The 17601-nt window shown below is 41.4% G+C and overlaps 1 protein-coding gene across 5 annotated transcripts in view; it reads left to right on the top strand.

Moving 5' to 3' along the window:
* The window catches only part of LOC133519849 (protocadherin-like wing polarity protein stan), a 219077-nt gene that overhangs the window by 197280 nt on the left and 4196 nt on the right, over positions 1-17601 (top strand). For 3 of the 5 annotated variants that reach the window (XM_061853982.1, XM_061853983.1, XM_061853984.1), the window contains exons 31-55: positions 50-322; positions 559-672; positions 1465-1639; positions 2346-2485; positions 2779-2965; positions 4127-4329; positions 4641-4850; positions 5191-5377; positions 5725-6015; positions 6300-6527; positions 6813-7215; positions 8312-8453; positions 8858-9079; positions 9447-9667; positions 9916-10062; positions 10478-10675; positions 11064-11153; positions 11243-11359; positions 11489-11607; positions 11999-12157; positions 13627-13728; positions 14091-14295; positions 14795-15189; positions 16004-16075; positions 16909-16963. In XM_061853982.1, coding sequence (XP_061709966.1) covers positions 50-322; positions 559-672; positions 1465-1639; positions 2346-2485; positions 2779-2965; positions 4127-4329; positions 4641-4850; positions 5191-5377; positions 5725-6015; positions 6300-6527; positions 6813-7215; positions 8312-8453; positions 8858-9079; positions 9447-9667; positions 9916-10062; positions 10478-10675; positions 11064-11153; positions 11243-11359; positions 11489-11607; positions 11999-12157; positions 13627-13728; positions 14091-14295; positions 14795-15189; positions 16004-16075; positions 16909-16963 — 4655 coding nt within the window. The remainder of the gene's footprint in view (positions 1-49; positions 323-558; positions 673-1464; positions 1640-2345; positions 2486-2778; positions 2966-4126; positions 4330-4640; positions 4851-5190; positions 5378-5724; positions 6016-6299; positions 6528-6812; positions 7216-8311; positions 8454-8857; positions 9080-9446; positions 9668-9915; positions 10063-10477; positions 10676-11063; positions 11154-11242; positions 11360-11488; positions 11608-11998; positions 12158-13626; positions 13729-14090; positions 14296-14794; positions 15190-16003; positions 16076-16908; positions 16964-17601) is intronic. The other 2 variants (XM_061853985.1, XM_061853986.1) reach the window with 1 other exon arrangement.

Below are 17601 nucleotides of genomic sequence, written 5' to 3'. Positions count from 1 at the left end.
GTACTTCGCATTGTATTTATATGAAAGTAAAAATATTTTTTTCTCACAGTTAAAATCCGGCCTCCTCCACTACTCGTATAACGGCGAAACGATGTTCCTGCCAACAACAACTCTAGCCGATGGCAACTGGCACCGTGTCGAGATCAAATGGCTCGGCACCGACATCTCTGTCACCCTAGACTATGGGCTCAAGGCCGCGCTGCTCCCGATGCTGGCCAATAAGGTCCAGGGACAGTATATTGGGAAGATCCTAATCGGTGGACCGGACAGCACGGCTGGCTTGTTGGCTTCGGACGTTGGATACTTTGAAGGTTGTATACAGGTAAGTTGAAGGAGTTGTCAACGGTCCATTTGCCTTTATTTGTAAATTAAATTTTGGGGACCCTCTTGCCAAGATTGAACCCAGAACTTACAGTTACGTACGTACATATTGAAAACAGCATTATGACTAAACTTCACATATTCTGGGTTTTCCTCGTTTGATCATTTTGGCCCATTCAATGAAATTGAAAACTATTATTGTGTATTATAGTATCGATATACAGGGTTTTATTTCAGGACGTAAGAGTGGGAACAAATCAAAACTTACTCAATCGGCCCACTACGATAGAGAACGTGAAAGATGGATGTCAATCTAGAGCTGATTGTATGCTGTCTATCTGTCCTCCTTATGTAAGTATTGATATCAATAAATTTACAGTTAAATGTTTTAAGGTAATACTAATACTTCCGAATCAATTATAATTCCATCACATTACAGTCTATTATCAAAGATAATTTGAAATAGAGGTGGATTGTCAAAGAAAACTATGTAGTCACAGTAAATTTACTGCCATCTTTCGACACATGATTTAAACTTTTAGAACGCCATTTGACTTTAATCCTTACGCTTTCACTAATATGTGTTTAATTTCTTAAATATCAAAAAGTGGTACCATCTAATAAATCAAAGGCGGTATGGCGGCATCGTTTTGAGCGATGGCGCCATAACCTTTGGGTAGTGCCCGGTAAGATGGCGCTACTCTTTGATATTTAACACATATCAGTGAAATAAAGTCAAATGGCGTACTAAAAGTTTCATTTATGTGTCTATAGATGGCAGTAAATTTACTGTGGCTATAAAATTTTCTTTGACAATCCACCTCTCTTTTAAATTTTCTTTGCTACTATAGACATCATTAATTTCATATTTATGTACTAAATATGGCATATAATTTCCCTTATTAACCATATCCCATGTATCTAAAATTGATTTTTATAATGACTTTTACTCTCTTAACCTTTGGTATGCTTAGGAGCAGATCTGTTCTGATCTCCATATATATTCAATCAAATTCAACTTAAACATGAATATGTCATAGTTGCTAAATAAATGGCAAATTTTTGACAGGCGCATACGAAAGATTAAGTACCACTTCATTTCGAATGTCTCGTCCACACGTTTGCAATTTGTAACTTGTTTAGAGCACATGCGAGTCATCGTGGGACGCGACAACGTGCACGTGCTCCCGCGGCCGCTACGGACCGCAATGCGTCGCCGCGTGCGACCTCCATCCTTGCGGCGACCACGCACGCTGCGAACCCGCGGACACCGACAAGGGCTACCAGTGTGTGTGCGACGACGGATATCTGCTCACTAGTGAGTTTGAAACTTAATTAAATCAATTGGTGCGAGTATAAAGCAACAGTAAATCTAGAAGGACTTTTTACATACTTAGTAGGTAGCTGTTACGATCTAACTCGTTCGCTATAGGAAGGAAGCGTTCGTGAACTGTAGAGGTACTCTCCACTACGGTTCACAAACGCTCAGGAGGAGTTATAGACGCGAAGTGGCAAGTGTAAGTATATTACACACGTCGCCTTCTCCGCGGCTCCATAACCTGGCCCCGCTCAAACGGTATCACCAGGTTAGGGGCCGTGGGGTTGGATAACGATCGGTAGCGAAGAGCTGGCCTACACCAGCTACCCACACCGTCCCCAAAACGACGGCCATATGACCACCCCACCAGTCGGTGGGGAAGCGACCCGCGACAGCCGCCGCAGCCGTGAGGCGGTAGCGGCCCCTCATACCCCCCTGACGGGGGGTATCGACAGATTACTCACTCAGAGTAAGTATATGATTTAGGCCACGAGGTGGCAGACTAAAACGCGCACGGTCGCTAAACTATATAAACTTGATCGCTATAAATGACGTGAGTAAGGGTGGTATTCCAACCATCCAATGTCAATGCATCTCACTCTCTCATTAAGCAAATTGTAAGACGCAAAATACCCAATTGACCAAGAAATTGAACAGGTCGAAAACCATCCTAAGCGACGACATTGACCAATAGTATTTCGTCCAGGCTCTGGCTGCGTGGAGGAGGGGGCGGGCGAGTGCCCCGGCGGCTGGTGGGGCGCGGCGGCGTGCGGCCCGTGCGCCTGCGCCGTGGCCGCCGGCTACCACCCGCACTGCGACAGGGACTCCGGACACTGCCACTGCAAGGTTAGTACTTACCTACAGGAATTTGGTATATATAACACGTAAGGAATCATGGCGAAAGTCAAAGCTTTTCGTAATAATCGCCATTCGACAGACTTTAATTTCGATGTAAAATTGGTTCGAAAGCAACACCACATTCTCCAGCAACAAAGTGATGAAGTTGATATTGTCAGAAGGGTAATGAAACTAATACATTGTTTTATTTTTGTGTAAGAATGTCCCTTTAATATTTATTTATTTATTTTTCTCCTAAGACATTAATTGACGCTTGTAACACTCGTAATTTTTCTGTACAGGAAAACCACTACAAGCTCCCGGGTTCTAACGAGTGTCTTCCATGCCAGTGCTACGCGGCTGGCTCTGTCAATAGCTCCTGCGAGGCTGACAGCGGGCAGTGCTACTGCCGCGCCGGGGTCATTGGCCGCGCCTGTGACTCCTGTGCTAATCTCTACGCCGAAGTGAAGCCGAACGCCGGCTGCGAAGGTAACTTGCTACGAGCGTCATGTCAGTGCTACGCTATCAGCTCCTGCGAGGCCGACAGTGGACAGTGTTACTGCCATGGTGACATGTTAGGCCAAGGCCTACATGACATCTTAGACAAGACTCTACACAGCGCTAATCTCATAATCTCGTACTTAATTATCAGGCAAAATTCAGTATAGATTTGTTTGACACATTACCAATCCCAGTCCATCCCGCCCCCATATTAAAGGTCGGCAACGCACTTATAACCCAGCGGGTGTCCTTGGGCGACTCGTCTGCTCCTTTATCTCATATATCATAAATATTTTTTGGCAAAATTTCATTTTTGGTACAAGCTTTTATCTATGACTGTACTTATTATAGCACAGGCAACTAATACCGAAGAGAATTTAAAATACCTAGAGGTGGATGGTCAAAGAAAACTTTGTAGCCACAGTAAATTTACTGCTATCTTTTGACACGTGATTACAACTTTTAGAACGCCATTTGACTTTGATCCTTATTCTTTCACAGATATGTGTTAAATTTGTTAAATATCAAATAGTGGCGCCATCTTACTGGGCATCGGCTAAAGTTTGTGGCGCCATCGCTCGAATCGATTGCGCCATACCTTTGGCCTTTGATCTATTAGATAGCGCCACTTTTTTTACGCAAGTTAAATATTTGTATGCCTCATAATATAGCCTAAAGTGGAGCACTTAATTATCTGTATGTAACAGTTACCTGTTTGTTACACTACCTGCTTTTCGACAAATAAATGCATTGAATTGAATTAAAAGCTTTAATAAAAAAGATATAACATGTAGGTTTTGACGACCGGATTGGCCTAGTGGGTAGTGACCCTGCCTACGAAGCTGATGGTCCCGGGTTCAAATCCTGGTAAGGGCATTTGCTCGTGTGATGAACATTGATATTTGTTCCTGAGTCATGGGTGTTTTCTATGTATTTAAGTATTTATAAATATTTATATATTATATATATCGTTGTCTAAGTACCCTCAACACAAGCCTTATTGAGCTTACTGTGGGACTTAGTCAATTTGTGTAATAATGTCCTATAATATTTACTTATTTAATATTTATGTTGATCACAACATCCTGTCAATAGAAACAGTTTTTTTTGTCATGTTACCATTGCAAAAAAATACTTATTATATTCCAGTGGTATACGACGGATGCCCACGATCGTTCTCGCGCGGCGTCTGGTGGCCGCGAACCAAGTTCGGTATAGAGGCGTACGCGGACTGCCCACCGGGCACCAGTGGGAAAGCAACGCGCATGTGCGACGAGACGCAGGTCGTGCCGTGGCAGGAGCCGGACATGTTTAACTGCACCACTTCCACTTTTTATCAACTTAGGAAACAGGTCAGCATGGAATATATTTCATTTTTTTATATATCGTAGAGGTTTTCAAACCGTTGAGACATAAATACTCGTAGTTGGGTGTGTCGAGCAAGTCGACACTTTACTGAGTTTACAGTTTGTAAAATATCGGTCAAATAAGCATATTCGCATTATACCTATATTTTGCAATACTTAATTTCTAAATCGCATTTAAAATATGTTAGTAAAAATCCTAGATTTGTAAAATTGTATACTTTAATTTATAATCACTTAAATTATTAAACTGCCACAAGTTTCAGTACTTTGGACTTATACGGGCTTTAATTTTCCAGCTAAGCAAGATCGAATCAGGCGAACTTTTGGTAAACACATTTGTGGGCGTTCGCCTCGCTGATGACTTGGCCTCTGCCTGCTCAAATACACCTGTACTATATGGAGCTGATGTGCTGGTCACTGAGGGCATTCTGCTGGAGTTGCTGCGCTACGAGCTGCGCCAGGCGGGATTGAACCTGACGCACAGTCAGGATAAGGACTACGTTCGAGTGAGTATTGTATGGAGAAAAACCCATCGATTGGCGCCCAAGAACCAAGATACTTTATTTTCGGGGTAGGCAAAGGAGAAACTTCACGCGCTAACGTCATACAGCAATTACACTACTTTATCTACCTAATTCAGCTGCCTTATGCACGCCTAATTATTATAAGTAAATGATAGAATCTTATAACTCTCAGAAAGTATTCGCTGTGTCTGAATACGGCCAATAGATGATACCATTTCTAACGCGCCAGAGTTATGCTAACTCCACGGAAATTAAACCCGTGATAATTGAACTCCCTTCCCTTATTCACAACATCGCTACTAAATTCAATGAATATTTTCAGAACATAATGAAGTCGGCGAACACGATACTGAACGCGAAGTACTCCCGCGAGTGGCGGCGCGTGCGGCAGCTGACCGGGCGCGGGGTGGAGCGGCTGCTGCAGAAGTTCGACGAGTACATCGCCTTGCTCGCCGAGAGCCAGCACGACACCTACACCAGCCCCTTTGAGATCGTCACTAGTGACTTAGGTACATTTATTCCTAAGTTTCTTGCCGAAGATATCTAACAAGCTCCTACAATGTTTTCTGAAGCATTGGTCTCCGGTCAATACTTACGCCGCGTACAGCGATACACATGGGAATACGATTTCAGTTTTATAGACTTTAACACTGTGCGGCGCCGGCGTCAACTGAAGACCAAGGGGAAGTTTTAGCGAGGTGAATGATCCAAAATCCGCGTGACAATGTGAGATAGATTTATTCTTTTAATTTTCTATTTAAGTAGTCTCCAATAAATAAATGCTATAGCACTTTTTTCCTGAATTCATACAAAATCTAAACGCAAAATTGGAATTCAAAATGAATTAATTTATCAGTGATCGGCGTCGACATCGTAACCTCCGAGTCCATCTACGGCTTCGAGCCCACGCAGCTGAGTCGCTTCATCTCCGAGTCCTACACCACCGAGCGCGTCGTGCTGCCCGACACGTCAGCCTTCGTGCACTCCCCCCTGACCGGGTACGGGAAGAAGGGGAAGAAAACTTCCAGCCCGACTGTGTCGTTCCCGAAGTACAACAACTATGTGAAGACCAGGTCCAAGTTCGATAAGTTCACGAGGATACTGCTGCCGCTTGATTTGCTGGGGATTACTAATAGTAATGGACAAGGTGAGCCACTTCTAACGGGTGTAAAGTGACAATCATTAATTTGCCTACATACGAAAAACCCGACTCGAACCCAAAAATCCAAAAACCCAAAAATTAAATAACTTAAATTATTTAAAGTTAATTAAATATTATACAACTGAAATGTTTTGCTTCAAAACGTGCTAATAATTGGACTTTCAAAAACAGTCTCATTTTTAGACAAGTTTGTAAAACACAGATAAAATGGTTCTTGACACTTGAAGTTTTAATATATACCGAAAAAACAATGGTAATTTTTTTTTCAGACAACGCAGAACCCGAATCTCGTGCCGTATTCTCCTACTTCCAATATTCGCGGAACACGTCTCAACTCATGCCACTACGTACCGACGACTCGGTTGGCCGGCGCTGGGGAGTGAACATAACTGTCGGCTCGCCGATACTGCAGGTGGCGCTGTTCGTGCCGGAGTACGTGTGGTACAGGGAGTCTAAGGATGGAGACGATGTGGTTGACGTCAATGTGGAGGAAGAAGGTGAGTGACTTGACTGATTTGTAAAGCGAGCTGCAGAAATAGCTAAGCGAAGTGTTCAAAATAAGCTATGAACCTCTTTATTGTTGTGATAATAAAAGCGTGTGCAAGTCATACTTCTGCTGCTGACTTTTACATCTGTTTAGTATGACCAAACATCTGACTGCTTGAAAAAATTATAAATCATAAATTAGTAGAAACGAGTCAATCTAACGACGTAATATTTATAGCATATTTGACAAGCAAGGTATAATTACCAGAATTACTTCATCGTGTTCTTCTTTTTAGGCATAACATACACCAACAAGGGCCACCATCACTTGTCCCATCCCTCACACAACGACCCAAAATGGCACTCCAACGAGCCCGAAATACAGCACGAGACCCACGGCCCCGTCTTAATCCAGCCAGCTATGAAAAAGCAAGAAAAACAATTCGCTGACAGTATACAAGACAACGAATCTACATACGTCGCTGAGAGCCAGGATGGTCCGAAGGTCTTAGCGTTAACCATGGACCCGGAATTCAAAGATGAAAACATTACGAGGATGGGAAAGAAATTGATATACAAGAGTATGGGCGGGATTAGATTGAAGAAGCCGATTAGACTGCAGATGTGGTTGGACATTAATAGGGAGACGTTTGGCTCTAGAACTAACCCGCAGTGCGTGCATTGGTCTACTTTAAGAGGGTAAGTCTATTAGTAAGTAAGTAAGTAATCATTTATTGCATACCATGGTTCAATACAAGTTCTTACAAGTGATAAAAGAGTTCACATGGCACCCCGGTGGGGTATGGCAATTTCCTTAAAACTATAATTTACATAAGGCTACTTATCTAAAATATGATTTTTCTTAACTAATTTGTGTAACAATTGTGAAGCTACCACTATATAATATCTATATCGTTGTCCTGCATGAATTCGTCTATGGAATAGTATGATTTTTTTATAAGGATAGTCTTGAATCGATTTGTAAATAAATGTACCTTTTGTATGTTTTTTATAACCTTTGGTAGCTTATTATATATTATTATCGCGCGGTAATATGGGCCTTTTTTAAAGATATCTAAAACGGATTCTGGGAGAATTAAGATGTCCTTACGGAGCTTACTTTTATTATATTGGATTGGATGAAGAAGAAGAAGATTTATATTGTTTTTTACGAAGGTCGAAGGTAGGTTTCTAGGTGAGGGGAGGGTCAATATTCGAAGATTCTGGAAATGAGATTTACAATTTTCAGTCTGGTGGGGAGTGTTAATTAATATGCGAATGCATTTTTTTTGCATGATAAAGAGGTCATGTGCGTCGCTGGTATGGCCCCAGAGCAATAGACCGTAGCTCAGCCAGGATTGCACATATGCGTAGTCAGCAGACAAGGCGCAATTGGTGTGTGTGTTAGACTTTAGTATCCTGAAGGCGAAAAGGAAAGAAGATAATTTTGATTTTATTTTTGCTATATGTTTTTTCCAGTTCCATTGATAAACGATTAAGATATTTTGCTGCTATTTCAAATAAAAAATTTAGGGGGTGGGACTCAATAAGCAAATTAGTTACTTTATTGTGTGTATAAATGAATAGGTACCAACTTTTGACGTTAGATTATTTATTAATTATGTAGCAACAACCTTTTCTTTCATAAGGTGCTTTATTCTCTTTATCTACATTGCTTCTTTTATAGTTTAGTGTTAAATATTGTTTTAAATTACAGTCAGATCCTCTTTTTTACCTTACATAGTAACTTTCAATTTACGTAGCATTGACAATTTACCTATTGTACTTATTTTAGAACTGGCGAATGGTCTCGCGTAGGGTGCCACACAGAAATTGACTACGACTGGTCGCCGTACTCGAATGAGCCGCTCCTCATCAACTGCACTTGCAACCATCTCTCTACTTTTGCTGTACTCGTCGACGAAGTTGACATTGAGGTAACATACTGCCATAGCCATGAAGTACCATATTGTCATGGTAGGCATAGGTAACTGAAATGATTTAAAAAATTACCGGCACGGCACTGTGAGATGAAACCGAAGGTCACGGTCGCAAACTTTGGTTCGCACCAATGAGGTTATTGGGTCGTCCCCCGCCTGCTATACGGCCACTTGGACACCAAACGTTTTAAAGGAAACTTAACTTTATTAATTTTCATTAATATTAAATCTCCAATATCATAAATATTGAGATGTGGCCGTATAGCACGCAGGGGACAGGGTAACCTCGAAGAAGCGTGTGACGCCAGTTTTGAAATCATTCCAGATTTATCAACACAAATTACCTAGTTGAGTCCTGTTATGGTAAAGAATGGCAATCTAATCAAGACTTTTCCTTACAGTTCATACCCGAACCATCACTACTCGAATCCGTGACATCGTACACCGCCTTCAGTATATCTCTCCCGCTCCTGCTCGTGACGTGGGCCGCGCTCTGTCTCATGCGCGGCGGCGCGGCGACCGTCTCCAACTCGATACATAAACACCTAATATTCTGCGTGTTCATGGCCGAGCTGCTGTATCTGATAGCGTTAAAGGCGAGGAGCTCTTTGGTTCAGAATGAGGTAAGGGAAATGGAACTGTTCTCGTTTGCAATAGGGATCGGTTTTGCTTGTTTGTGGTTATCGCTGCTGAAATTCATAGATTATCATCGTATTAAGTTTTACCGCTTAGTGTTAAATGCTATCAGCAGCTTAGTTTTCATAAGCCTCGAACTAAAAATTCACTTCAAAACCTTAGTCATAGTCTAGTAGTACTTGTAGTCTGGCCGATCAACAACTGACAAAATGCTTTTCATTTCTTTCAAACTCAGCACTCATCCCAAAGTTGGTTGGCGAATACCAAGGCATACTCATGTTTAATTTGCCAGGACCTAACCCAGATCCTCTTATTAAGCCGCGTGGTTATTGACATATCTGCTCAATTCCGCAGTTTGCCTGCAAAATAATCGCCATGTCGCTGCACTATTGGTGGGTGGCAGCATTGGCCTGGACGGCGTGCGACGCATGGCAGCTGCGGCGTCTACTACGAGAGCTACGAGACGTGAACCACGGTGGACTAGCAGCGCACCTGGCCGCCGCGTACGCCGCGCCGGCGGTCATCCTCGCGCTGTCCGCCTCGCACCACCAGCAGCAGTACGGGCACGCGCTCTTGTGAGTATTTAGCCATTACTTGTGGATTACTAGCGACGTGCGGTACTTGACAACTATGAGGTGTTTCCTCGATTTGTGGCTTTTCTAGTCGGAATTTTTTTTTGGTCCGATACAAACCGAAAGAAAACCCACCCTGTATATACATCACACAGTTAACAGTTTTAAGTCGGGACGTAGCTACATTAACCAACTTTACAGCACATCTTTTATGTGGTTCCTACGTTTAACTTGTATCGTGTTCCCCACAGCTGCTGGGTGAGCTGCCACGAGCCCGTGGTGTGGTGGGTGGTGGTGCCGGCCGCCGTGTACGCGGGCGCCGCCGTGGCCAGCCTGGCCGGCGCCACGCGCGCCGCCTTCACCGTGCGCGACCACGTCACCGGCTTCGGCAACCTGAGGTGTGTTCTGTGTGCCCACCGTGCCGGAATTCGAGTCACTATTAACCGCCTTATTGGAAAAATATACTAACGGCACCAATCATGAAACATTTAAGAGAAAGATTGGAGTTTTTTCATATATCATATCAACGTGTAAAATGTCTACCGCTTTGCGTGTTAAAATGTATTCTTAAGGCGATAAAGTTGTTATTCGTGTGAAATCTGTTGTTATTTATGCATTTCATTTTTCACGAGTAATTAGCGGTTGGATTTAACAAAAGACAAGCTTGAGTTTATCTTGTCATCATGTATTTTCTGAACTGCCAAATTTAAATACATATTGGAATTTGGATATTTTTTTAGTGGCTGTTGTAATCATTTTTTATGATTGATTGTTTTTGACTAGATATTTTACTAAGCGCATGTTGTTCCTCAGGATGTTGCTAGCTGTGAGCGTGGTATGCCTGCCGCTGCTCTGCATGGCGTGGGCGAGCGGCCTGATCCTCGGCAGCGAAGCGGGCTCTCGCCGCAACCTGCTGAGCTCCGTGCTGGCCGGCTGCGTCGTGCTGCACGCCGCCGCCGCCTCGCTCGGCTACATCGCCTTCAACGTTCGTGTTCGCGATAACCTCAGAAGGTGAGCTGTCGTCAAATAATATAAGCCTATCGAAGTTTCAAGAGAAGCTTCATACTATAAAATATGTATATTGAGGGATATGTATCTCCGCAAATATCGCGGAATTAGTAGCGGTTTCTTGCCGCTTGCCACCCTCATTCAGTAAAATCTTATGTTTTCGGACAATTGTGCATTGGAATGTTTTCGGCCAATTGTGCATTGGAACATATTTCTCAAAAAATAAAAACGACGAAACAAAGATATATTTGATCTAATATCAGGTAAACTTTTCGGCTTGGGTTAGTGCAATGAAAAAAAAATCTAAAGATGAAATATAGATTAATGAAAATAATGAAACTCTATTTTAAACGTCATAAAAACACACTATTAATATTAAATTTTGTTTCAGAACAATGCTACGGTGCATGGGCAAGAAAGTACCTTTGGCTGACACTTCGGTCATAGTTAGCAGCAGTGCTCAGAATTTGTCAGCTAACAGGTTAGTTGATTCTTCAAAGTTTTTACAAGGACATTTTATGCATGATAATCATGTTAAGCTATTTTAATATCTGGTTATTTTAACATCAGGTCCGCATTGGCGTACCACAGTGGGACCGAACCAGGCCGCCAGCTGAGAAACATCGGCATATCGGCTTCTTCAACAACATCTAGGTCTACAACGAAAACTAGCTCCAGTCCTTACAGGTAAAAATAATTTCGTCTGACCCCACGTTGGGCGCCAAAAGTGAATTAAATTGGCGACGAGGATTTATACCGATAAAATATATTTCATAATTCTGTTTCTTCTTTTGGCTAACATTTTCCGTGTTTTAGCCGAAGTGACGGTCAACTTCGTCATACAAGCACGTCGACGTCCAACTACAACACAAGCGCGAGTGATATGCCTGCTTACCTTAGAGGATTTGATTCTTCGCTACATACTCGCAGAGACGGTAAAACTCCTTAGATTATTGCATTTGTTTTTATTTTGAACTTTATTTTCCTGTGATATTTTACAATATTATCCTATTATCATTCAATTTAAAAGCTATCGTAATGCTGTAAGGTTAAACATTTAGGAATAGTGATTACTTTAGAATAAAATAGAAAGTAGGTACTTAATTGGTGTGCTTCGTATACTTAAATATAACTTATCCATAACTAATCTCAAGACAAGTTTTTGATGATATAAGAAATTAGAACTACAATACAATGACATTGTTCAACGGACCCAGGCTATCGATGTCCAGCGTCAAGTTCTATAGAAATGTGGCAAAATTTCCTTACTATGTGACCGTGAACGGAGACCGAGGGCTAATATAAGGTTATATGATATGAATACAGAGGAGAGCCGGCGCCGGCGCCGAGCGCCAGCGGGCGCGGCGGGCTCGGGCTCGGACAGCGACAGCGACGGCAGCGCGCGCAGCCTCGACCTCGCCTCCAGCCACTCCTCCGACGACGACGAGACCAGCGCGCGCCGCTCCGACCAGCCTGCCAATGCCAGTCAGTACCCAGTACCGATAACTCACTCGTGTAATTTAGGTCGAGTACCGCTCCAAATGTTTCGAGGATAGTCAACCAGAGCATCACACTCCGGCATAGACTGCACACCCGCACTCTGCTTATAGGTGTCGGGAGGAGAGTTGATGTGACTTATTACACATACAGCTACATGGAGCACTAATTGCATAAAAGATAGTGAATGATCGAATAAGTGAATATAATTTATGTGCACTGGTGATATTTTATCTTGAACAAAGTTTTTGGTCAGTCTGTCTGTTAGGTGTAACTTGCTACTAGTACGAAAAAAGAACACTAATTTCAAAATGAGAATTTCAGAAGAGTTGTGTAAGGTGGGCGGGAGCGCTGTCCGACACATACAGACTGGAATGCGGAGTGAGGCAGGGGGGCTAACCTCACCTAAGCTTTTCTGTCTATATGTAGACGAACTGATAGCCGGACACGGCAGCATGTACGCAGGATGTTCCATAGATGGCCAAATGGTAAATAACATTAGTTACGCGGATGATATGGTGCTGCTGAGTCCGTCAGTCAGTGCGCTTAGGAACCTGCTGCGCACGTGCGAAACCTATGCCGATTCACAAGTATAATTGTCTCAAAACTCAGGTTATGTTTTTCGCGGCGCGGGGAATGTCTTCAAGCTATGTGCCACCAATTAAACTGTATGAAAAGGAGCTGGAGAGAGTCGATCGATTCAAATATCTAGGTCACATTATCACTAGTGACCTAAAGGACGATAGTGATATTGAGAGGGAACGTAGGGCGTTGGCTGTTCGGGGGAATATGCTGGCTCGCAGGTTCGCGCATTGTACAGGGGAAGTTAAGAAAACTTTGTTTAAATCCTTCTGTCAATCGTTTTACACCAGAGAGCACTCAGCGCCCTACGAGTCCTCTATAATAACATGTTGGTCCTGATGGGACTTCCTAGATTCTGCAGCACATCTGGCACGTTTGCCGACGCCCACGTAGAGGATTTCCACGCCATAATGCGAAAAGAATCATGTCCATAAGACGCAGAATCCAGGGTAGTCCCAACAGCATACTAAGTATGTTAGCGGATAGGCCAGACAGTCTTTTGCAAAGACATTGAATGTCCGCATTAATAAATCCCCATTCTGGGGTTGTTTATTATTTAAATTAAAATGTAATCGTTTTATTTTTATTGTTTATTTTTTTGTACAAATAGTAAATAACTATAGCTTATAAGATACTCAAATTAACAAATGTGGACCACTATGTCTGAATAAAGAAATTATTTATTTAAAATCCCGCTGTTATAACATAGCATTATTGGGTTTGTGACCTCAACTCTGTTCCCGATACCCATACCTGACCTAAATGAAAAAGGATCAGTTTTTCTTTTAAAATATCATCAGTACAGCTCCCAGTGTTTTATGCATAAAATTACCACTTTTATAGATTTCGAGCAAATTAGGTACGTTTATTTTTAGGAGACTGCGCTCCGAGCACTAACGGCGGGAGCTACTTACCGAATATCACAGAAGGTGCGCCTTTAGGCATGTCGCCGAGATGGCCTTCACACATCCGCGAAGGTAAGTAAAAGCTTTGAACCTGCAATAGAATGTTGTCGATTTATTAAACAAACTCGATACATTACCGTCTGACAGTCCAGGGGGCCTATACAAATGACAATATTTTATAGAAAACGCCCAATTAAACTTGAAAAGATGTAGATATGGAAATTATCACACGATTTTTGGTTCGCACATATGAATGCATGTCAATATCTTTTGTTATCTCGTCCCGATACATTCGCACTTTTTGATTGGCGTTGGCCGACGACTCGCTAGGATAAATTGCTATGAACGGTTCTGTTTTAATTGCATTTAATTTTATTTTAAGTATTTATTTTCAAACTCTAAAATAGAGCGTTTTTAACCTTCTGTTTCCACAGAACCAAACCGGGGCGACGTGAGATGGTCGGGCTCGGACACGGAGGGCGCGCTGGCGTCGCCGTCGCCGAACCCGCTGCCCGTGCCCGACCTCACGTCGGACGTGTACCAGCTGAGCCGGCGGAGGGTCAAGCCCTCCATCCTCGAGAACGTGCACGACACGTACGTCGCCAGCGTCGACGCGTCCCGTCTGCCGCTCGACAACAGGTCACTTAAAACATACAATAGTAGAACCATTCGATGGTCGGTCGAGCTGAGCTCGACTGATACGCTAGTGTCGCAATCTACCAAGTAACTTAAAAGTGTAAAAGGTCAATGTGATGTCGGTTATTCAATCGATCGGATATGAACATTAATCCTTTTCCAGGCATAGTACGATTTATCGACCACATACGCGCCAATAGAATTTCTAATTTAGTATTCCGATTTAAGGTTCAAATTAGATTGCACTTTCGAAAAATGTGACTTGCCTTCAAATGAATCATCAAAGTTGGATTAATTGGCATATATATATATATATATATATATATATATTGGGAAACCCTTGTAGATTAGTGCGGCCTGGAAAAGGGTTAAGCACATTTTTTTGGATTATTATGTATACAACTGTTTTAACTCAAATATTTGCAATTTTTTTATTATTATTTATATTTTCAGCGTTCGTAGCTATTGTATAAAACCTTAAATAAGCATTTATCCCTTCTAGATATGGAGTCATGGAAGACGAGCTAATGTACGGCGTGTTGCCCAACGATACCGAAAAACAAGTTCCCTACGACCCCAACTATCCGATATCACCCACCATGTACCGGCTACCCGGCAACCCGTACGGTTCCAAAACCTACCTCTCGTCCAGGACTTCTGACTACGGCTACAGCCCTACCAAATACCTAAACACAGACAATATATACGGGTCCAGGGACTTAGTCACCACTAGAGAACACGACGGATACCCGCCTAGAGACTTCAGGGATTCCGGAATAGCCACCATGCTCAAGAATGATTATCAGAGGAAAATGGAGTACGGAGACTACAATGATAGGATGTCGGAAGGATCAGATAAACACCATCCGCACGATAAATACTCGTTCCCTTTCACAGGTAGGTGTGATTAGATAAGATAGTGTGTGTTGTTATTGTGTTTTAGGATTTGTAATGTGTGACAACTCTATGACAACTCTTTTAAAGAAAATTATTTTACCACAATCCCAGTTAAGCATTCGTTATATTTATTAGCAATGTTAAATACTTCTTTAAATACAGTGGAATTAAAGTTGTTAATGCCACACAACAAAAAAATAATAAAATATGTGATGGGCATGATTTGATCGGATCTCTATAACTTTAGAGACTAAAATATAACCTTTGTAGTTGTACCTATAGCGGCTGCGAACGTGTTATCTCATAGTTTTCTATTGTTACTCATTAGTTGATTGCCGTCAAGAAGACTGTGACACGGGTCTCAAACTTTTGTAATCAACAAATGAGTGAACGTTGTATTATAATATTTCGTACCGTTAAATCCCTTTATTTTAGCCATCGAGGATACATTATTCCATTTACAAATATAACGAATGGAAAGGACATATTTAGACTTTTTAGTTCTATTTTGCTCTTAATACGTTCAAAGTTGTAGTTTCCCGGTACCTACCTACCCTTAATGTTTGCCCCTTTTCTTTCACCTTTTTTTATTTTATTTTTCAACTTGCTTGTCTAATATACCGGCAGCCGCACGCTTGCGTTGCAATACATATATAGTGTGGCAAACCACTTTTGTCAGCAGAAAAGTTTGACAAATTAAAAAAAATTTAGGCACGAAGGACCGATCTCTCAAGCAAATGTTAAGTTTATAATACTTACTGACGAGTTGGTTTGCCAGACTATATCTAGCTTCTGACCCGTTGTTTTGCTTTAGCGGAAGAAGACCACACTAGCTTGCGCGGCGTGGCGCCGCCGTCGGCCCGTAGTAGTGAAATACCACACCCAGGTAAACCTAGCCGCAATGCAACTTTATTATTTGCCGTACCTAAGTCAATATTATTTTCGTTGTCTTGTTTCTAATCACTCGGCACAATATTAGGCATTATTGTCTCTTATCAAATCAATCTAAAAGTCATAGGTACCATTTATAAATATTATCTCGTTACCATAATATCGAGGAAAAAATCTAAACACCACTGTGTGTGTTTTTTGTGAACTGGTTTTATATAGAAACCGTCACATTAGTTGAGTAAAGGAAGCAAAACAACGAAAAGTAATTCGTCCCACCAGTTTTTAACCTTTTTATTATTATGATACCCCCAAAATGATTAAAAATATCATTCAGACAGACGGAAACATCGCACAAAAAAGCGAAGCAGAAAATATATATGACTATAGTAGGATCCGCTGTATATTATCATACTTGGCGATGGGTACAACTCGCAACATGGTCTTCCTCCTTTATGGGTTAAAGGGGTTATATTAAAAAAGAAGTAAGTAGGTACCTTAGGTACCTATTATAAAAATGCACTCCTTTTTTGTTGTAGTAGGTATACTTAGTGTGTGTGTTTTTTATAGTTTAGTAGTAAATAATATGGTTTACAATTTTACATTTAAACCTTATGCTTACTTGATGTATCAGTATCAATTACAATCTTGAGTCGTATACGCACGACAATTGTTGGATCAAATATATCTATAAAGATATAGGCATACTGCATACTGCTGTAAAAAATAGTGTTCGCCACAAAGTAGGTAATAAACTTGGTACATAGGATAGATATAAGTAAATAATGCCAAAGTATTTAAAGTCCCTGTTTTTTTTAATGTTTTATCCAGGAGAAGGCCAGCAGCCAATGGGAGCGCCTTTAGCGAGCATGGGAGAAACGAGCGAGTGAGTTCCAAATGCAATTCTTTTTCAAAAAGCATGAATATAAATTCAAAATTTTGCATGCGTCAATAAGATTCAATTAACTTTCTCTGAATGTTATTATTTCAAAATTACATTTGAAGTCGAATTGACACCCTCACTTCTTTAAAAACCACTTTCCTATTATATACATAGGCGAATTAAGTAATTTTATTTTATATTTTGATTATGTAATTGGAATATGTCTATTACCAGCCTTGGGCAAGGCAAAGGAGTATGAGGACACTCTTACTCTAAATTAACTTAGGTCCTCTTCTTTTTAATTAAAAACTTACATTATTTTTTACCGATTAATCACTTTTAAATTTCCTTTTATCTTTCGAACACAAAAATGAGATTGATTGTGGAGAAGTAAAGGTGTTTATAATTTACTAAGCACGCATCATTTTCAATATTAGCGATGTAGTATGTACGCGGCGCGGCCGTGGCGCCGACTGAAGTCTTTTAGAAAACCTTTTACGTGAAAAATTTGTTGGACAATCCGTAGGGATTAATATTATAAATGCAAAAGTTACTCTGTCTGTTACTTCTTCACGCTTAAACCACTGAACTGATTCAGATGAAATTTGTAATAGAGATGGTTGAGGCCCTAGCAAGGACAT

This window comes from Cydia pomonella, chromosome 7 (genome assembly GCF_033807575.1).
Source record: "Cydia pomonella isolate Wapato2018A chromosome 7, ilCydPomo1, whole genome shotgun sequence".
NCBI classification, from domain to species: Eukaryota; Metazoa; Arthropoda; class Insecta; order Lepidoptera; family Tortricidae; genus Cydia; species Cydia pomonella.
Note: the sequence above shows the minus strand (reverse complement) of the source record. Positions and strands in the feature narration are given on the sequence as shown.